The sequence below is a fragment of the Colossoma macropomum genome, unplaced genomic scaffold (genome assembly GCF_904425465.1).
Source record: "Colossoma macropomum unplaced genomic scaffold, Colossoma_macropomum, whole genome shotgun sequence".
Lineage (NCBI taxonomy): Eukaryota > Metazoa > Chordata > Actinopteri > Characiformes > Serrasalmidae > Colossoma > Colossoma macropomum.
The window spans coordinates 24,182,736-24,205,012 of NW_023494791.1; the positions used below are offsets into that span (position 1 = coordinate 24,182,736).

The window sequence follows — 22,277 nt, forward strand, 5'->3', positions numbered from 1 at the left end:
TCAGTATGGATGCACGGGGTATCCGAATCATTTTGAAATCGACAGATACTTAGATTTGACTCATATTTGATTACGTGTTTATTGTACTCCAGAAGCACAGAACATTTAGGTAATGTTGGGCTACTGTGCTAAAAATATGTAGTAATTGGGATGAAATGTACCGGAATTAAGATTATGAAGAAATATTACAGTTATTTCTGAAGGGTTACATGCAGTAAAATAAATAATATGCAGACATTTTAGTGCAGAAGCCCAGCTTCACCTAAATGTTCCGCTCTTCCAGAGCACAATAAATACATCAAATATCGGTTCAAAGTTCTGTCTGATTCAGACAATTTATTTATTTATTTAAAAGCAAATGTCTGCTGATACCAATAAGATTCCAGTATTATTGTGAATCACTAGTTTAATATGATATATTGGCAGAAAAATATTAGATAATGCTGTTGGCCCACAGTTCCCATAATGGTCCTGTTTAATTGGATTTTACAGCACAGCTTTAGACAGTTTTTTTTTCTTAAATCTAGCACTACTGGGGCTTTTTTCTGTTCTGATATTGTAATATTTTGTTTTTGCCATATCGCCCACCTCTACGTATAATGGTCATTTGGGTGGTTTGCTCATCTTGAAATCAGTGGAATATGCTATAGTAACCAAATTTGTGGCTTCATATAGCACATAGATAGAACTGTAAGTGGTGGTTAGAGATGCAGAAATGGTCGGTGTGTGTCTTGCTTTGTCTTATCTCAGTATTAATCCTCATGTATTTTTTTTTCTTGTGTGTTTCTCCAGGACGCATGGGTCTGAACTTTCACCACCCAGCAGCAGAACACATAATGCCACTGAGTAAGTGTTTTTTCCATTCCATTCAGACTGAATGCGCACAGAAGCATACATGCTTGTAGTAAAATATGAACTTGCTAATAATATAATGCTAGTCTTAATGCACTGCCTGACTATGAATATGATTATTGTTCTGTTATACTTCTTCTCAGTGACCTCTGTGTCTATGGCATGCTTTGTTTCAGCTAGCCTACCTCTAACTTAGAAAAGTTTGAATTGTCTTTTGAGCATTTTGCAGTGTTTGCTAATGTTCCACCAATTTTCGATCCAGCTTCATGTGCTCATTCTTTAGAACAACTGGTTGTAAGTCTGGTTTCCTCTGGCCTGTTGCTTTAAACTGACATAGGCCAATGACTTGACCTCCTGATTGTGGCCAGTCTCGCAGTGTTTGTCATAGTTCAAGTGCTGCACACTGGCTGAGTGTTTCTGGGTATATTGGGGGTTGTAGTGCTGGCAAGCTGCATGGAGCACTGTAGTCTCCACACATGAGCAGCGATCACCTAAAAATAACAGACCTGAAAGACTATATACTCACGCTGTCCCCTTCAACAGGTGCCGTATGGCCATGGGGGACAAACAGGGAGGAAAGCTCATGGGGTGAGGGGGGGTGGGGGTGTGTTCCAGGAAGAGAGTGAGTTTTGATCAACAAGCCTGTGTGCCCTCTGCACTCTTTATTATCAGGTTTTTAAAGTTCACCGCTGTTCAATGGTTTGGAATCAGTGTTCTCTGTAAAACCAAAATAAAACCAATTTAGTTGCAGATAAATGTATAAAATTAATCTGATTTGTTAAATCTGTATAACTTCTCAGGTTTCAAATGATTTGTAGGACACTAAGAAGTTAAAAAAAAATTGTGGTTGTGTCCAGAATGAAAACTGTAGATGATTCTAAAGTATAGATGTGAGAACGATGTGAAGCATTAAGAATCTTAATAACATCTTGGTAAAATAAAATACATCTTAATAAAATGTAAAAATCTTAACAATTCCTCACAGAAAATTATTACACTAATACGCTGCCTGCTGCCTGAGACATCGTTGTACAATAGTTTTGAAATTTTTTTAATGCATTCATGGAGGAGGGACACATGCAGGGCATTGTAAGGCAATATGGTCCCCATGGAAACCATTTTTTTTGGATTTATAATTATATAGTTATTCTATATATATATATATATAGTTATTCTATAATTTCACACCAAACCATTCTCAATGACTTTACTTCTCGAAAATTAAAAAAAAGAAATTTTTAACAGTCACTGGAATTCCACTCTAAGTTAATAAAATTAATATCCAAAATGCCTTGTTTTCCAAAGTGTTGATCAAAGGCAGGTAAGCTGACAAAACCATAATCATAAATAGAAATATACATTGTCACTTAATACCTTGTTGTTTTCAAAATTCCTGAAATCTAAATATTTAACATACCCTTTGGTGTGTAGTTCATAGTGTTTAAATTTATGTGTAGTTACTGAATAAAAATAACAAAGAATTTTTACTTTTTTTGTTATTCTATATGCCCTAGTAACTAGGCTGTTGAAGGGTAGTGTATCCCTGCTGTATGCAGTAGTTTTCTGTCGAGCTGCAGTCGTCGGTGTTGTCTTGGAACAGGTTGACTGAGTGCTCCAGGAGGCTTCTCTCAGGAGTGGAAGCCACAGCTTTGATGACAGAGATTTTTGTGGCCTGGCTCTGGAGCAGTTTGGTTTGGGGCTGGTGTTTAGTGGGAACAGTAGGGGAATGAAGGAAACGGCTGAGCTGAGCCGGTGACTCTTTTCCTCCCATCACCACGCCTTCAGAACTACTCGCACTAAAGCTTTCACCTGGAGTATTGCCACATGGTCTGTGGGCCATCAGATTACATTTCCATAGAATTTGTAAAGGCTGTGATCTAATGTGCAGATACGCATTGGCGAAATTAGACATAATGAAATAATAATTAGGCTAGGTTTGCTACAGTGCCACAGGTTTCACAGTTAGTTATGACCTTTTTTTAACTGATTGTTATTAAAATACTTAATAAAATGTGTTTATCACATCTACACCAGGGGTGTAACATTGGGTTAAAATTGCAGAGGTTGAACAGGGCCTTCTTTGGGGTCTATGAACCTGCTTTTGGAAATATGCAACAATATTACAATGCAGTATCACCACAAGAATTCCAACCTAAATATGCAATAGTTCTACTAATTGGTCTAAACTGGTTGGTTGGTAAATTACTAAAAACTACTACTCCGAGCTGCATAAAAGCTCATGATTTTTTACTTCATCTAAATATCACATTTATTAAAAAATTGTGGAGCTCTTAATGTATGAGAACACTGCATAATAGAAGTGTAACGAGTCTAAAGAGCACTATTACTGAAAAAGACTTGCAGTGTGATTGTAAGCTTTCTTGCCTTGCTTCTCGTCTCACACCACTGCCTACAAAATAGCTATATTCTCACCTCATGTCTGTCACCCTCTGCCTGTCACATCTCTCTCCTTTTTTTCTCCCTTTTTGATGCATACCATAAGAACACAAATTGACATAATTTAACAAAAATGCAGGCCTAACATCCCCCTTGCTCGCCAAGATTCCAATACCTGGAATTTCCAGGTCTTAAGTACAGAGTTTCCGGTAAAGTACAGGAAAATTCATACATAGGCTCTACACTTAAATTTTCCTGCACATTCCTTGAACCAGTGGTTCTCAGCCTGTTTTAAATTGCAACCTCCTAATCATGTAACAGACCAGAGAAGCCATCTTCACAGTCCTCCACACACATTTTTCTACGTGAACATCATTATCAGACCCAGCAGCTTCCAGGCACACCATAGAACACAGCAAACCCCTATTAATCTAGATTTGAAAATAATTTATATATACAACACAGTCGATAACACAATGTCAGAAAAAACCTGAAATAATTGAGGCTGTGATATACAGCAACAATTTAATTTGTTGGGGACAGTTTGTAGGGGATTAAATCTAAAATGATAAAAAGTATAAAAATGTTATTTTTAAAGCTGTTGTATTTTTAAAGATGTTAGTATTTTGTAGTTTTTCCTTTAGTTTCCACCTGTCTGCGTTGTGTTTTTAAATGGTCACTTAATGCCATGAAACCGTGATATTTTTTGACTAGGTTCAAAATGTCAAATTGAAAAGCCTTGATTTTCTGCACATTCTCAAAAAGCTAGCTTAAAAAAACTTTTTTTTTATTGCCATGTTAAAAGAATAACACTGTGTTAATTTCTTTTAAACACTTCTAATGTATCTATTAGTTATAATCTTAGTGGCTGATCAAGTTGTCATACACTGAAATATGCTATTTTATTCTGGAAAGAAAAAGGTTATACCCTCAGTATCATTTCAAGAACTCTCAAGTTCTCTATAACTTTCTCCAGTTATACTGTAGCTGCGACATCACTGTTATTAAATCTGTGCCGAGATCAAGCTCAGGGCTACATTTTCTACTAATTGCTATGCCTCTTAAATTGTAACTGCAATTATTCTCACACAGAGAGACAGAAACTTCCAGCAGGTTAACTTAACCTTCTACCGTTTGGCCCAAAGCAAATGCCACCCTATGAAACTTTTCAACTTTGGACCGAATTCCCCCGTCCCTCAGTGAGGTTGGCTAATATGGTTTCACAAGACACATGTCTGCTGTGTCTCTCTCCCGTCTCCCTCTTGTTGCTAGGCACTCTAGACCCCCTGACCTCTTCCAGTCAGACGTCTCCATGTCTGCTCTTAGCAGCAAGGCACACAGAGACCCTTTTAGTGAATAGCCCCAAATGTGGGATGCTGCAGCCTGGAGTCGGTCTTGTCCTCCAGCAGTGAGAATGTCACACAATTGGAGCCTCTCTACACTGGTCTCTAACAGGCTTGTGTTGAAGGGGGTTTATAGAGAGATTCCCAGTGTGAGGCTTTAGCTCATTGGAAACTCTGTTCTAGAAGCCTCAGCATGAGCTTTATTCAGGCCTATCACCCACCCCGCTGGGCTCTTACAGGATAATGTGACACATGCGATGACGCTGCTGCAGCTGACTGTTGAAGCTGGGGCTGGGTGGCCAGAGTGAAGGAATGGGCTTGTATTGAGATGACGTGGGGACGGGGTAGTGCAATAAATGAAGGGGAAAGGGTTTCAAACAGGGCTGAATGATTTGGGCACAATATCTAATTGCTATTTTTCTGACAGATATTGTGACTACGATTAATATTGTAATTATTTTCTATAATTGAATAGTTTCATTCCAAACACTGTATATTCATTTGTAACACTTATACAAGACAAGTTTTTGACAAGAACAGCTGATGTATAATGAAAAAAACATGATATTTTCCTCTAATAAAGATGGTGTAAATTGTAGTACAGCTTTAATATTTCTTGTAGTGTAAAACCCAGTCCCAACAATGTTAGGGGAAAAAATAATGAAAATAGAACATTCTTGTAAATGGTCTGTGATGCATTTTGGAACAAAAATGTAAGGTCCAGGCCTGTTTTTGGGCCAAGAAAATGAGCATATTAATTTTTTCTGGCTTGAGGGTTAAATGCTGAATGTTGTATCCCAGACTGTCAGTGAGTTGTGATTGTATTGCCATGCATATATGACATGGGTATTTGGTTGCTTCTGATTGGCCAAACACATCTACTGTCAGTTTACAGGCTCCACATTATTAGGTTAAATTTTACCATAACACTGTTGTTAATGTAAGCTTCAATAAATTTGAAAATTGCACGTAGTCGAATTGTAATTGTGATATTAAAAAAAATAATTTTACATGGAATTGAGTGCATGATGTCAGTCGTGTTGACATGGTTATGCCATCCTTTAATCCATTCTTCAATGCAGTATTAGCAGTAAAGGCTTGAACTTTTCTACTTTGGTACACCAGGTAGCGTTGTGTGCTTTTTACTCGCCAGATGAAGAGAGAGTAGAAGTCTAGCCGTTCACTTGTAACAGCAACAAACGTGTACCTAATTTCAGTGTTATGGAGGATTAAAAGGCCATATGTAGCACCAAGAATCAGTTAAAAATTTAAGGAAAGAAAGGATAGAATCTTATTTCTGTACCTATACAATAGATTTTAATGTAATAGTAAAAACATGAAAATAAGAATCCTTGAAAATGGGAAGCAAATTTTTACCAAAAAATTCAACAGAATCCAAAACCTAAACCTGACTGTGAGAACAAAGTGAATGCGGCTCCATGTACAATACCTTCATGCTCATGTTGGACTGGGCTAGGGAGGATGGAAAAGGCAAGAATGTGAGGCATGTGGGAAGCAGCCATTTAGCATAACTGCCTGGAGAATGTGGAGGTGTAATGGATTTGAACGAAAGCACTAAATGAATCCTAGACACTGGACAAGACTACTATTTCCTGGACCAGCAGCGCCTGTGCTCCTGGAATAGCAGTAGATTACTAATCATGGGGTTTTAGCTTTGAGCCTCTGTACACATGCAAAATGCAAAATGTGTATGCAGTCTCTCCTTATCTGCTCTTATGCAGGCCTACCTTTGGCCTCAGTGTTGGAGTGGGAGGGTGCCAGACCATAAGTGTTGGGTCAGCCCAGACGGCAACCACCAGTGTTTCCTCTGAATTAGTGCAACATTTCCACTGCAGAAATGTGAATGAACTCTTGGAATGTGTCTGTAGAACCTCTTACCCATTTTAGTGGGTAGAGAGCCACCAGCAATGATCTACGTTTGTGTAGAGCTCTCCAGATCTCTACCTTAATGACTCCTGTGCTCCAGGTGAGAGGTGATGAGGAGGGGTGACGTGTCTGTCTCACACAGTAATGTGTGCTAGGTGCATAATGCAACACTTTAGGCCTAACCACAGGGTGAAAGTGGGTCACATGTCATTTATATTTCATTTTGAGCCAATCAGCTTCATAACAGCAGCACACATGCAACAAGTTATCTGTCTTTATTGTCTAAATTTGGGCTGGATGTGGAGTAACTGTTCAAGTGCATATAGAAAAACAAATGCTGTTCAAAATGGCTCAAACAAAAGCAGCTGCAGCTCATGTAAAGATTGGATGACGCTCAAAACAGCTGTATTAACACCTGTTCGGCTCATGAGGTCATCTTCAGCCAAGCCCGGTGTGTCAGAGCAGACAATATACAAATATAAGAAGAGTATAACAATGATAATTGATTGGGAATGAGGTTTTCATCCAAACCTTAACAGAACCCAAGAACATTATGCGTCTGATCAAACTTGACCCACATCACCAACTTTTGAATCCAACCTCGTCTGTAAACACACAAATTCCTGTCCAGGCCTGACCAGTGCCCACCACAGATGGAAGAAAATTCCCAACATTTCTGATGGTTTTGTAGCTTTTACACTGTACAAACCCCTCTGGTTTCTTAACACGCACCATGTCAAATGATTTCCAGACGTATGACGAATGTTCTTTTGGCTTCGCTAAACCGTACTCTCCTGAACCAATTTGCCCTTTGCCTTTGCCATTTGCTTCACTCACATTCATTTTCACATTTTGGTGGCCTCATGTGCCTTGGTGCCAACTGCACAAGTGACTCCATTGTGCCGGATTGCTTTAAAGTAATAAAAATAGGCAGGACAAATAAAGGATGAGGGAAAACTAAAGCAGCTGTAAATGCAGGCCAGAGTCTATTAAGGTGACAGATGGGCTGTGAGAAACCCAAACGGGATACTTGGAGCTGAACCAAACCCAAGAAATATTCAAGAAATGGGGTCTGAACCTGACAAATATCTGAGAAATGTCTAAACCTAAAATATATTTTGAGAAATGATGTCCAAACCTGACAAATATCAGAGAAATGATCTCTGAACCAGACACACATGTGAGAAATGACCTCTGAAACATACAAGTATTTGAGAGACTATGCCAGAACCCAAGAGATATTTGAGGAATGGTGTCCAAAACTTCAAATCTGAGAAATGTTGTTCGAACCTGATGAGTGCCTGAGAAATGATCTCTGAACCCAACGCAGATTTTAGAAATTTTGTCCGAACCCAACCACACCTGAGATGAATAGTCAGGTCATGTCGGACAAGCTCTAGAGTATTTAGGGATTCCCAAGGCTGGAACTGGGCTTCTGCATTAGGAGATGATGCAGGTCCTAGGTCAGTACTTTTCCAATGTGTGTTGTGGAAGTCTGATAATTTATCCATGTTCAGGATGGACAGAGTGAACATGACTGGACAAAGCTGGCGATTTCTGACCTCTGACCCACCCCAGTCCACACAGCTCGGCCTATGCTTTCAGACTGTTGCCTTAGTGACTGTTCACATTGTTTGCCCACCAAACCCACGTCTGTCTTTCTCCCTTTCTCTCTTTGTCTGTCTCTGTCTGTCTGTCTGTCCGTCCATCTTCTCCTCTGCTCTGCTCTATCTCTCTCCCTTTCCCCTGTTGTTTCTCTTTCTCTCTCTCTTTCTCCCTCTCTCTCTCTCTCTCTCTCTTTCCCTCCCTGTGTGCTCCCGAACAGCCAGGAACTATGGTCGCAGAAGAGGTAACACGTTGCCGTCTCTCTGTTTTGTGCTTGCGGAAATGAAGGGGCTTGCTGAAGCTAAATTGCTAGCTGTCTGTGTATGAGGGTGGATGTGGAGCTTTGGGTGGGGGGGTGGGGGGGATGATGATGACCGAATGTCTGCCTCATCTGTGCTGTGGTTGGATGAAGTCCTATTAATTCATGCCCTTGTCTCTTCTTACTGGATTATAGTTTATATTTTCATCAATACATATAATCAAGTGGGTGGAAAGGAGGCTTTAACCATTCATTTCCTAACACAGGGCCTGAATGTTTTTTGGTTTCCTTTCTGAGAGAAGAAAATTGCTGCCAAATTCTCTCTCTTTATTTTCTGAGTCATTGTGTTTTTCATGTTTAACAAAGTGCATTGTGATCTGTCCTTTTTAGGGCTGGCCCGAATAGTTTGAATACTCGAGTATTACGTAGGTAGCTTTTTTTCTTTTATAACCACAAAACTTGTAGTCTAAACTATTAAAAGTACATTCCTTCAGCAAAAGCCATTAAGAAGCATTAGTCAGTTGCATCTACGTGACTTGTAAAAGCTATATTTGTACAAGAGGGCAACAATCGCGGCTTCTGTAGCAACATACAGCACGCAGGCAGCTGGGCTTCAGCCTGACTACTAATATATTGTTGCTTTCTGCTGGGTATATTTGCAACTGCAGAAATGAACATAAAATTATGATTCATTATGAAATCAAATAATATTGTTTTTAAGGGTGATTTTGAGAATGAGTATTCAAATACATGTTCAGAAATACCAAAAAGCCTATATATTGCTTTTTGGGCCAGCCTTAGTCCTTATGCACATGAAATGGGCTAATATTGGCGCACTACCCTCATTTGATGTGCACACCAAAAAGACCAAATCGGGTCTTAATTTCTCAAAGATGAACCTTAAAGTTGAGCCCAGTCATATCTCTTAAGCCTGTCATCCCAAGTTTAATCATGAAAGCACATTGACTTGACCATGGTTTTCATCCTAAAACGTTTGCAGTGGATCATAAGAACAAGCTTTGCTGTAATTGACTAATTTCTGCAGTGGAAGAGTCTCTTGACCTTGTAATTTATAACATACGTTCCCAAACCTGATCCTGGTCTACCTTTGTCCTGCATGTTTAAGTGTTTTTTATGCACTATTACACCCATTTGAAATACCAGAAGGTCTTATTAATGAGCTGATTAGTTGAATCAGGTGTATTAGAGCAGGGAAAACACCAAAATTAGCAGATTATGGGTACTCCAGGACCAGGGGTAGTTTAGAACATTCCTGAAACATTGTTGAACACATTCCCCCTCTTGACACCTGCTCATAAAGACGTGGAGAGAAAGCTGCTACAGTGGGTTCTATTTAACTAATGAATTTTTGATGTCAATCCTGATTTTCTTTCCTTTAAAATGGTTTTCTAAGCTAAATCAGCCCCCCCTACAAAACAAACTAGGACAGGATGCAATGCTCTGAGCTGCACTGAGCTTGTCTAAATGTTCATTTTGTTGTACATCATGCCACCTTTTTATGGGTCTTGGTTTTACATTAATCATTTTAATGATAGCCTTAACATGTTTGATACTCTGCTATATTGCTTTGGTCTACTGTCTTATGTGTCTTATTTTATTACATGGCTGCTAGAAGCTTGTAAAGATTTTCATTTATCCCACATTTCACATTAATACTGGACTCCTGGCGTAACCCAATTTCCCAACTCTCTGTGTAATTCTTCTTTGATATGCAGAACAGTTTTTGATGTGCAAAATTGAGCCAAACCGTGTTCTTCTGATTTTCTGGCTTGTGCTAAAGCTCAAGAGACTGGCCCTTCTGAAATACCCCTATTCTTCTTCTTAGCTTAGAGCTCTGAAGTCTTCTTCAATTGAAGATTTCTGCTCTGAAAGCCAGCAGTCCCCAATAAGGAGGAAATTAACCATCTAAACTAATTCAGCACACTGGCATCTGACCCAGCTGTAGTTGGGGTGTGTTTGCATATGTGTAGGGGGGGATATATGTTCGTTTCTTGATATATTTGAGGCCAATAAATCTGAGAGCTCACTAATGATGCTTTTGGAAAGACCTCAGTAGCTCTTTGTGCCAAAGTTCTTTCTTGGCTGTTATTTCAAATGATTCCATGAATTAATTTTAAATTAGATTAAATTAATAACCAAAATTCTGTTTTTTTTTTTCTTCTTTCCTTTTTCTAACTGCATCCTCTTTCATCTTCTTCTTGTGCTCTTCCCTTTTTTAAATTTTTCTGTCTTATGTCATTTTTCTTTTTTCTCCGTCTGTCTCTAATTTTCTTTCTTTCTTTCTTTCTTGCTCTCTCTTACTCTCTCTCGTTCTCTCTTTCGCACTCTCTCTCCAGGTCGCTCGTCACTGTTTCCTTTCGAGGATGGTTTTCTTGATGACCCTCATGGTGACCAGTCCCTGACCCCAGGGCTGAACTCACCCACTCGCTGTCAGAACGGTGAGAGAATGGAGCGCTACTCCAGGAAGGTCTTTGTTGGTGGACTGCCTCCAGACATCGATGAAGGTACACGGCAAACCAACCATGACTTTAAAAAACACAAAGAAAGTGTACTTATAAAATGATTTTCCATTTGATTTTTGAAGAATCAAAAAGATTTTCCATTCGAAGGTTTTTGGGATTTGATTGACTTGACCACTTTACACTTTGAAAGGGTTTATGAATGATTTTTTTTTTATTAAGGGTCATTAATTAGGTCATAAATATTTTAAGGATTTTAAGGTAAGCAGTTATAACAGATGAGTAAAAAAGACAACAGTGATGTGTTGCTTGCCAAATAGTGAGCCTGCATTTATCTGTGCTGTTAAACCTCAGATTTTACTGGTTATTTATTTCACTTTGTCTTCTCTATCAGTGAACATTATACCTGTCAGCTTCATCAGATATTCGTATTCATCATATATAACATGGCACTGTTGCCCTTTTTATTTGTGTTCAACTGTTTATTTATGATTCTAAGGTGTTTATGACCCAATTAATAATCAATAAAAATGGATGTCCACACTGCATGTCATTAGACAAAAAAAAGCTCTCTTCTTTTTCTGAAGGTCGAAATGTTGGAATTATATATGAATTAATAAGAGGGCTTTGAGATCTGCGGTGTGCAGACATCTATTTGTATTGATTGCTTGATCTTCAATTGTGTCCTGCACCTGTGCCCAATGCAGGGGGGATGCACACACTCTTGCTTTGGATCTTGTACAGTGAATTAATTGATCAACCATTAATTGACTAAATTTAAACCTTTCATAAAACCTCTATAAAGCGGTGCCGACTACTGTGTTTGTTTTAAAGGCACATTGTGTTTTTTGTTGATAATAATGAACGCCTGATATGTTCAGTGTTGATAACATTTTAGTTGTAGCTTTGTTTCTGTGATGGTGAGCATGGCAGCTGTTATTGTGATTGCATGTGTGCGTTGGCTCCTTGCCGTTGGTGATGTCTTCGGTGGCAGTGAGCAGACCGTGCATGTCTGACAGCAGATGTGATACTTTTCACTGAAAAAGTGTGAAGAGTGCCACAGACTACAGGGCTCTGGGAATCTAGTACACAGACTGTGAAATGAGGCCATTATTAAACACACACCCAGACTGGAAAAAGTCTGGTAGTGGCTCCTGGCCTGTTGGAAGATTCACAACACAATGAGGTCAGAAATAAAAAAATGCTGAACGTTGGTCAGGAAAGTCTAACACACCCTGTGTCCCGGACATGGTTCCAATAGGAACTATAGCTGTGACTGATGATGTAATACACTTTCCTTTATGATGTCTGTAATCATTGTTTTTGTCCTGAATTCTTCTGTTTTTTTTTCTCCTTTTCTAGATGAGATCACCAACAGTTTTCGTCGCTATGGACACTTGGTGGTGGACTGGCCCCATAAGGCAGAAAGCAAGTCCTACTTTCCTCCTAAAGGTAAAGACAGTGACACACTACTTGCTCATGCTGTGCTATCCGCCAAAGCCGACCGTCCCTCCGCACCAATCTTTGTCAGTCTAGTCCCATCAGGTCATCCGCATATGTTGCTCTAAAGATCCCAGTACACCTGTACCTGAAATTCACTGTTCTTGAAGAGAAACCCAAACAACCTTTTGACTGTTTTCCCTTCTCCTCCAGGGTTCTTGGTTAAAGGCTGTTTTTTATCATGATAATCCTAGCTAGGTCAGTCATGGAAAGACCCTGTCCAAACAGCATTAACATGAGCTAGTCTTACAGTGACATTGGTTAAGTTAACTATAGCATTGTTTAAATAAGTCAGCTTGCTGCAGTCATTAGCTAGAAGAATGAAACTGGTGCCTACCCAGCATTAGCCAAGTTAGCACATGAAAATATATTGGTGGTTTTAAGCTTTGTCCCTTAGTTTGTGCTCGACATCATTACGTTGTTTGCCTTAAATCTGCTTTACCACAAAACCCTTTGTGGGGATTAGCTGGTGAAAAGACATTGCTGTTGTCTGCACTCATCAACAACCAAAAGAGCACATAATAAGAATACCAGATCATGTTTTTCCATGTTATTCTATAATTTTACATTGCTCTTTAATGACTTGGCTCAGGTATATTGGGATTTGGGAGCTGACATAGGCATCTGCATTCTCTAGACCAGAGGTTCTCAACCTTTTCCACCTCAAGGCCCACCTGTTTATCACTAGAAAGCATTAAGGCCCACAAGAAAACAAAACTCAACATTTTTGCTTAAAATTTCATTTTTGGGAAATTTTCAACACAGTGATATGTGGGGGCCTACTGTTGCAATACGTGGTGTGTATCAGTGAACATGAAATATCAGCAGAATATTAGTGCGAGTGGACAACTGAAAGGTCAGGTGTTTCTGGAGGCAAAGGTACAAAAATGATGAAGCTGCTTTTGTGCACTGTTAATGTGGGACTTGTATTAATGTTGTTAACTGAAAGCATTTTATGTATTTTTTTTATTAAGTCAATCATTTTTTCACTGATTTTTATGACAAAGTGCCATCACAGGCCCTCTGCGAGCCATTGCCCCCCCTCAATAGAGCTCCAAGGACCACCAAGGGGTGCTTTGAGGCCCACTTGTGGTCCTCGGCCCCGTTGTTGAGAAACACTGCTCTAGACCAGAGGTATTCAAAGCCAGACCTTACATCCAGTTTGCGATGCTGGATTTCACTGATAGTTAACTAAGCTGATTGATTGACTACCTTGTGTCACTTACTGGTGATTATAAACTTCAAATCTGGACCTTGAATCCATTTTCAGGTCCTGAAGACCTCTGCACCAGACCATCCTGTATCTCCATAACATTCACTAAACTCTACCATCTAAACTCTTACCATCTCATTTGTTTGGCTACTGCTAAGTGCTGCATTACTTTCAGAGTGTGGTGCTGAATGCAGAACTATGCCATGACAACATGCAGATGCCTGACTGAAACTCATGACTTCCTTAATGAGACTAGACCAGCTTGTCATCCTGCTGCTGCAGTACTGCTCCCGGTGAAACTCCTAGTTCTAACTATTCCTTGACTCAGCACACCTGTACCAACTCATTATTAAGCCCTTCATGAGCTGGATTAGGTGTGTTAAGTCAAGGAATAGTGCAGTGGGTCGAAACACTCGGCTAGACACCCTACAGCACCTGGCGTAGATGGGATTCAAACCTGAATTTTAGTGGTTGCTTAATGGCCAAGCTGTACTTTTACTGGTACAGTGGTCTTTGCTTCAGAAATGTTTTGAATATACTATGTAGTTCCCCAGATGTTTCTGTTAAATTGTAATTGTTAAAACTGCATGCTTGGGGGGACTGAGGAGCTGCTTGGTAATTTACTGGGAGCTCATTATGTGCTTACCATAATCGTTTTTTGTCAACAATAAGAAGAACCTGCCGCATGGCAATGGCATGCTCAGGCACATCTACTCAAGCATGCTTGGATAGACAGAAAACATACTCTCACACACATACACACACATGCACAGCAGGCGCAGCTGGAAGGGAGAGTGTTTGTGTGGTTATCTGGAAGAAGTAAGTGTCTGCGGCTGTGTGTTTCAGCCAGAGAGAGTTTAGGTTGGACAGGTGATCAGAGCTGGGCTCCTGCACTGGAACCTCCGTCATCTCCGAAATCCTCATACCACTGCATGTGTCATATCAAGGAAACTATTAAAGCAGGCCTGGAAGTGACTTGCATTCCTTAGGCTGAGGGTAATATACTACATCTGGTGAAGGCCTGAAAACTCTGCCAGTTACTTTTCCACCCTTTGCTCCTTCTCTCCATCTCTCTCATCACTCTCTCCTTTTTTTGGAATTCAAAAACACAGTGCTAAAATAGCTGTGTGCTCGGGGCCGGTTCAGAGACGTTGGTGTCCTTGTAGGGGAGTCAGTGTGATCTGAGAGGGTGTGATGTTGTGAGGGGGGGGGAAGCTGACAGCAGGCCAGTCCACTGTATCATAGAGTTGTGCCTAAGCGTGTTAACTAAGTATGATGCACAGTGTCAGAAACCACATAAGTGAGTCTGTGTTACATAACAGCTCAATGCGGTTTGAGGCGAGTTTGTGGAGATTCAGGCATTCTCAGTGCTAAACTGAATATAGGCCTCCATAGCTTGTTAGCTAGCCTCATAGCGCAAAACTAAAGAACCAAATGTAGGACTTCAAACATCTCCTGGCTGATGATTTGGAGTAAGGAAGAAAGTTTCATTTTTGGCTGAATTATTCCTCTAAAATCTTTTTGATTTAGTCAAGCATTGGGTGCCCTATTACTTTACAATGCTTCTGTACAGTGGCAGGGCAGAATAAATGGGGGGTGCAGGAGGGGGTATGAAATTGTGCTGAGTAACTTGAGTAGAACATTCTTTGCAGCTACTCAGGTGATTTGAGTGAAATTGGGGAAACAGCAGTGGCCCAAACGCATAATGATGATAAAACACAATAACCCCCCTTGGCTACTGTTGGCAGTACTGTTGACTGTTGTTTTGAGTGGCGAGACTAATCCACACTAAATCTAAAGAGTTTTGGTGGGATTAATAGACAATGTGGTCTGGCGAAATGTTAATCCAGCTTTTTTAACTGTGCTGTCTTCAGTTTAGTAAATGAGCATTTGAGTATATGCTGTATAAATTTCCCATGTACAACGCTGTGGCAGATTGTTCTAAGATAAGTTACAACTGGACAGTCACAGGAAAGACTGTTTAGGAAAGGGGTTAAGTTTCTCAAGCTGAAAAGAGTTGTCAAATCAAGTAGTCTGCACACCCAGGGATTTTATCCAAGGAGGGCATGAAGCATTACATACGAATATACTACAGTACCTCACCAGGCAGAATAAAAATCTCTTAAAGAACTAATGTAGCTATTTGTAATGGATGGAGAGGAGAGTGTTCAAAATCATTATGTCCAAAACTGACAGAGCGGGAAGTTGAAAGAGTAACATCCCCCATTTCCCCCCCACCCCCCCATTTGTCCTCCTCTGGAGCAAGGCCTGTTTGCAGGACAAGCCCTTTAATTCTTGGACCAGGAGTTCTGGGGTGTGTGCGCACATACTCTGTAGATGTATATGTGATTATGTGTGCATTGTGTGTGGACTTCTCATTCTCTCCCATTCATTAATAGGTCTGCACAAAATAAACAAATGACTGCACAAAAGAACACAGGCCAGTTTTTGATTATGTTGCATCAAGAGTTCGCAATGTGTTTTGAATATATTTCAGGTCATATTGCAGCCGCAGTATGTAGCAGGTATTTTGTCCATATCGCACAGCCGTAGTAATAATTCCTCAGCAGATGTGGGAGTCATGGCCAGTGGTCATCAATCTCTCCCCATATTAAAAAGGCCTGCAGGCTTAGCGAATGGAAGATGCTGGTCACTCTCCACCCAGTGCAGCGTAAAACGAGCTTCTGTGTCTCTGAGCCTGTATGAAACTGCTTCCAGCTTACCGCTGACTCATAGTGTGGCTCTGCACACTTGCGGGCAAGAAGCCGTACACAGCTTGCCCATATGGTTTTCTGATACTCTGGTGAGTGTTTGTGCATGTGTGCAATTTCAGTGTGAGTGAATGCATCTGTGTGTGTGTGTGTGTGTGTGTGTGTGTGTGTGTGTGTGTTGCCTGTGGTCTATAGTGCCTTGAATCATTCCTGAAGATACAGACCTCAGTGTTTTGCAGGGGGCTACAGCATGGTATCACACAGGAATAGAGTTGGGTCTGACTCATATGAAAATTTTATCCCCATCCTTATTTTAAGAAGCAAAAAAAAGTTCAGATAACTGACTCCAACTCCAACAGTTTTCATTTAATAATGCTTTACTGACTGATATAATTGTCAGTTATCAGCTATGAATTGTTAAATGTGACTCAGTTGTCACATTTCCTTTCACTATGTAAGTTTAGAGGTTGTGAAGGGACATTTCGTAACATCGCTTGTGCTTCTGACCACTTCCCTGAGCAGATGAATGTGGATGATGTTTGCAAGTGTGTTGTCTGCCAAAGAGATAAATGAATCTCCTATGGTCGTCATGTCTTCATCAGTATAATGTTGATTTGCGTTCAAAACCTAAACATGGAGCCGGACTTTCTTTTTGAGCCTGCATTTTATATTTGTTATTTTATCCATGATGTTGTTATTTTATCCAGAAATTATTGATTCTCGGGGGGCATGGTGGCGCAGTGGGTAGCGCTGTCGCCTCATGGCAAGAAGGGCCTGGGTTCGATTCCCTGGCCGGCGCCCAGGGTCCTTTCTGTGTGGAATTTGCATGTTCTCCCCGTGTCTGTGTGGGTTTCCTCCGGGTACTCCGGTTTCCTCCAACAGTCCAAAGACATGCAGTCAGGCCAACTGGACATGCTACATTGCCTCTGGGTGTGAATGAATGTGTATGTATGTCTGTCTGCCCTGTGATGGACTGGCGACCTGTCCAGGGTGTATCCTGCCTTCTGCCCGATGACAGCTGGGATAGGCTTCAGCTCCCCACGTCCCAGAAGGATAAGCGGCTTAGAAGGTGTGTGTGTGTGTGTGTGTGTGTGGGTGTGTGTGTGATTGATTCTCCTCACATAATGAACTGCCTGTTCATTATACTTTAAAACTACAATTAAAAAATAATTAGGATTTTCAATAATAGCTGTAAATCCATGGAACTTTTTTTTGGCTCTAAAATAGAGCAAGACAAAATACAGATCACTTTTGCTATGTGCTCTCAAACCTTAGACAATTCTGGATATTCAGTGTAGAATACTCAGGCTATAGTGTTTTGAATGGTTGTTTCTGGTGTGGTTTAGTTCTGCATCCAGGTGAATGTGTTGCATGTCTTGGATCTAAAGGTACTATCAAAGATGCCATCGATTCCAGACCTGCATAGCTGCATTGGTGGCTCTAACAGGACCTGCTATGAGTTTGCAATGGTAAATTCTCCAGATGAGTCAGAATTATCTGTAGTGTTTCATTAGTTAGTGCCAGCGTGCCTCTGGACTGCTGGATCTGTATTACTGACGCTACCTGGCGGTACATGTTCTATTGAGCTGCCTTTCCCTGTGACTTAACCATGTGTCGCTAATGTTGCCAAACAGTGATAATATGGCTGTTTTTAATTGTTGACCTTATTTTTGAGGTGGCTATACCATAGAATTGACATTACTGCTATCATTATGTAGTCTGTAACCCGGGATCAAAATAGTTGTTATTACTAGGTAGTCTGTAGCATGGAGTGTCATTATTAGGTAGTCTGTGAGAGGATTTCAGAGCAGCTTCTATTGAGGTGATATACTTAATGCTTTTTTGTATCTTTTGAGGAAAATGTACTTGTGTAAATGTGCTTTCTTAGATTGTTTAGAGCATTTGTAGACTTCTGTTCTTATTTCTAATAGTCTTGTCAAGGGATGTTAAATGATTAGCAGATGTACGTTGTTTGCTGTGTGTGTATACACATGCACATGTTTGCATTAGGAAGGCAAAACGTTTGTTTCTGTTCCTCTTTGCTGTCATCACATTAATCAATGTCAGCTGAACATACAACACTTTCCCCCTGGCACAATTACAGCTGTGAGACTGACACTCTCTTACCAATCCTGTTTGTTTATTGTGTTTGTTTTAGTGTGTGTGTTTGGGTGGGTCACTCACTCTCACTCATATTTTGGCAGTAGATATGGATCTTCCTGCCAAAGCACGACTTTGTTTTTTGTGTTTTTTTTTTTCTTTTCTTTTCTTTAAAAGTACTTAGAACCTGCACAGTGTTTTCTTTCATTCATTCATTCATTCATTCATTTGTTCATTCATTCGTTCATTTGTTCGTTCATTCAGGCCTGACCATTCTGAAAATGTTAAGAGGCTAAAAATTCCAATAATATTGGCCAGCATCATTTTATTGTTTCATATTTTAGATTTCAGTTTTCTACTCTTTCAGTTTTAAGTAAGCAGTGATCTACTGAACAAGAGTCTTCAATAATCAACTGGCTCAGCTCTCAGATATGAGCCGACTTTGGGCTCCCAAACAGCTCTTCATTCAGTAGCACTGTAGCATTTTTTTTCCTCACATTTAGCAGTAATATCAATTATTTCTTTTCAGTAAAACCTGAATCTATCTTTTAATTAAAAAAATTAACAAATTGCATTATGTCTTAATTTTAAAAAATATATGTCTGATGTTGATAAGTAGTTTCACAGGATTAATTTTGAGAGGGAGCGAGCACAAGATAAGCGGAAGAGCAAACCAATCAACAACAAACAAAGGCAAGAATTGCATGCAAGCCACCAAGAACAAAACCAGAACCCAACTAACGCAACAAGCAGCAGGTTTAGGCATGATGCGGGGACTGAACCAAAATGTTCCAAGGAGATCCAGTGGGGGGGTCGTGTGATTTTTCAGCTACGGCATCATAAGATCCCATTTGAAAAAAAAAGCTCCTCAGTGCTTGTCAGCTCCCAGTGATCACATAAAAGAGCTGACTCATTTATGAACGACACATCGCTGCAGCAGATCATATGGATTGCTGGTGATTCTGCTAATTGTCAGTATGATTGACCTCAGGTCAAAAATATCGGCTGATGTCATCAGCCAACTGTTGGGCAGGCTCTAGTTTTCCAGACAAAGTAAAGTGAACAAGGCTGGCACAGTACAGCATATTGATGAATGAACAGACAGTTAAGGCTCAGTAAGAGGCAGCTTAAGAATATGGATGTGATACAAAAACAGGCAAACCAAGTCTAGGTTTAACCAAGTTCTGCCGTGCGTATCACCTGTAGTCATACCATTTAGTTTGTATCTGTAGTTTGTTGCTAAACTGCTGCAGCAGTCTGTTCATTTACAGGCCTGTTCTCTAATATCACCAGGCTGTTCTCACTGAGTCTGTACTTTGTCAGTGTGGTTCTGTGTTTTTCAGGGAGTCTGTCACAGTGCACTGTCTTTTTAGGGCCTGATAGCACTGCGTAGAGCTGGGCGATATGGCCAAAAACGTTATCACGATAAACAAAATTCATATCATTCGATATCGATACATATCGTGATAAATGTCAAATCATGATTTCTTTCACGTTTGAAGGCTGATTTTGCTCCTGGGTGGTTAATTGTGGTTTTAAACTATCACTTATGGTCCGATCATGACAAACACTCGGCAAACAGTGGAACATTTTACTAATCTGCCATGGAAGAGTGGGAGAAGGTTTCTGAGCTGTTTTTATCAGCTTGAAAAGCACAGCTGCAATTTTTGTAATAGTCATGATTTAAGAAAAAAACAGATTATTTTCAGCTGTCTGGTGACGAGCGCTCGGCTACCCCGTTACAAATGCTAAACAAGTGGCCAACAACAGAGCTAAACTCTTTAGTTTCTCAACGACGTCAACTCGGTTCGGTAGGTCACTGCTGTCACTCCTACCACATCCATGTCAGAGCATATCACAGTATTCAGACACCAGCTAGCGACGACTAGGTTTCTCTATGCTATCGTAGTAGTTTAAGGGGTGAACCGCAGTATATCTGACGCTCGCTGTGTAAAAGCATTATCTGCAGTGTGAATCTCTCACACCAGTCAAACAGAGTCCTCCTTTTAGGTATGTTTAAACTGAAAGCGGTGATTTTGTGTCGTTTGATCTACCGTATCATCAATTCACCGTGTTGTGCTGGAGCGCTGCTTCAAGTTAGCCAGCAGCTAAAAACAGCTAGCCTGGAAAGATAGCGCTCTCCCGCTCTCCAATGCCTCACAGCTTCCTCAGTTTACTTTCGAAGATGAATCCACTTCTTTCTTTCACTTTCGTTGCTCGAGAGTGCACTAATACTAAAATATGATGGTTTGGCGCTGTAACACGGCGCTGCAGACCTGATTTAACGCCGCTAAAGTTGTTAGGATGTTAGTAAAGAGGTGAGTTCACTGTAGGACAGTACAGTTACGTCACTGATCTCGTCACTCACACTCGGTCACAGGAGAACTGACCGCCGGTCGCTCCACTCAAACAGGGACTGTATAACTCCGCGTTTCAGCCGTTGCTAAAGTATATTTGGTGACCCTTTTTTTACTCGTGGCCCCCTCCCTCTCTAATCAAGTTGAAAAATCCGGAAGTGCGCCCTCTCCTGGCGACAGCAGAGTAGTGTCGCTTTCCTTGCAGTAGAAAACGCCACCAGGGCTTTCGCTAAAACGTGGAAGTGTGAGAATGGTGTAATATATTGAACATATATCGAACATGTTGTATTGCTCTATCGAGGAAAAGTTATATCACGATACTTATCGTTATCGTTTTATCGCCCAGCCCTAGCGCTGCGTATAACTTTGTGCTTCTGTTTTCTGTTCATCTCTCTGTCTCTCTCTCTCTCTCTCTCTCTCTCTCTCTCTCTCTCTCTCTCTCTCTCTCTCTCTCTCTCCACTTTTCTCCACCACATGCTGCTTCTGTCTGTCCAGGAGAAGCTGTGTGTGTGTGTGTGTGTGTGTTTCAGCACCTGCTGCTTTAGTGAAACTCGAGCGTTATTGCTGCACTCTACTTTGCTGCATATTCAACTTTCTGTGCTCTTGTCTCCTCTACTTTTAAAGCTGGATGATGATGGTAGTTTGTGATTTGGTGAAGCACTTTGGCGTGGGGGGTAAAAGGTCTATAGTTTAAAGCATTTGAATGTGCTGCTGATTTAAGTTAAAGGGCTTTTAAGGTCATGCAGTAATAGATATGTGTAGTTTGGAGGTGAAGCTGTAGCTCTGAAACACCAAAACAGTGTGTGTGTGTGTGTGTGTGTGTGTGTGTGTGTGCATGTGCGTGTGTAACTGAAGCTCTGTGGTAAAGTCTGTACACACAGTAGCGCAGCTGTTCTCTTTTAGCTGAGACTGCATGACTTTTACTGTTCACAGTTAAGAGCTTTACCATGACTGGATAACACACGCTCACAGATAAGGAACTGCCGTGTTAAAGAAAGTTTAGGGTCACTCCACCCTCCACCCCCTCTACCCCACCCCTTTAGGACACATGTGACTCTCTGCTTCAGCACACAGAAGTGCATGTGATTTTGGGAATGTGTTATAATGATGTAAACAGGGTCTGACTGAGTGAGAGCACTGTCCTGCCTCAGAGCCCCCCTCGGCTCTCTGTTTTTCTCTTGTCTTTCAAGCTCTGTCCCCTTGATCATCTCTGCCTCTAGTCTCTTCTCTTCTCTTGATTTCTGGGCCAGTGACAGTGTTTTGTTTTGTTTTTGTCTTTAATTTATAATTTGCGCTCTTTTCTTCTTTGTGCTCTCATTTTCTCTCTCTTTCTCTCTCCTTCTTCTTTTCTCAGAGAGAACACGGTGTTCCTTTCCTCTCATGCCTCTGTTGGTTTGGCTCTGATCCTCTGTCTCAGGCTGCTCTCTCTCGCTCTCTCTCTCGCTCTCGCTCTCTCTCTCGCTCTCTCTCTCGCTCTCTCTCTCACTCTGCTACTGTGAGTTTCGGTAATAAACCTGATTTCATTATTAGGCAAAGAACACACTTTATATGAAGTCTGAGTGTTGTAAGGAGT

At 40.7% G+C, this 22,277-nt stretch overlaps 1 protein-coding gene across 7 annotated transcripts in view; it reads left to right on the forward strand.

Annotated features, from left to right (window-relative positions):
• Window positions 1-22,277, forward strand: part of cpeb3 (cytoplasmic polyadenylation element binding protein 3) — a 64,474-nt gene that overhangs the window by 34,072 nt on the left and 8,125 nt on the right. For 5 of the 7 annotated variants that reach the window (XM_036574562.1, XM_036574563.1, XM_036574564.1 and 2 more), the window contains 4 exons: window positions 793-846; window positions 8,305-8,328; window positions 10,701-10,868; window positions 12,186-12,275. In XM_036574562.1, the coding sequence (XP_036430455.1) occupies window positions 793-846; window positions 8,305-8,328; window positions 10,701-10,868; window positions 12,186-12,275 (336 nt within the window). The remainder of the gene's footprint in view (window positions 1-792; window positions 847-8,304; window positions 8,329-10,700; window positions 10,869-12,185; window positions 12,276-22,277) is intronic. The other 2 variants (XM_036574561.1, XM_036574559.1) reach the window with 1 other exon arrangement.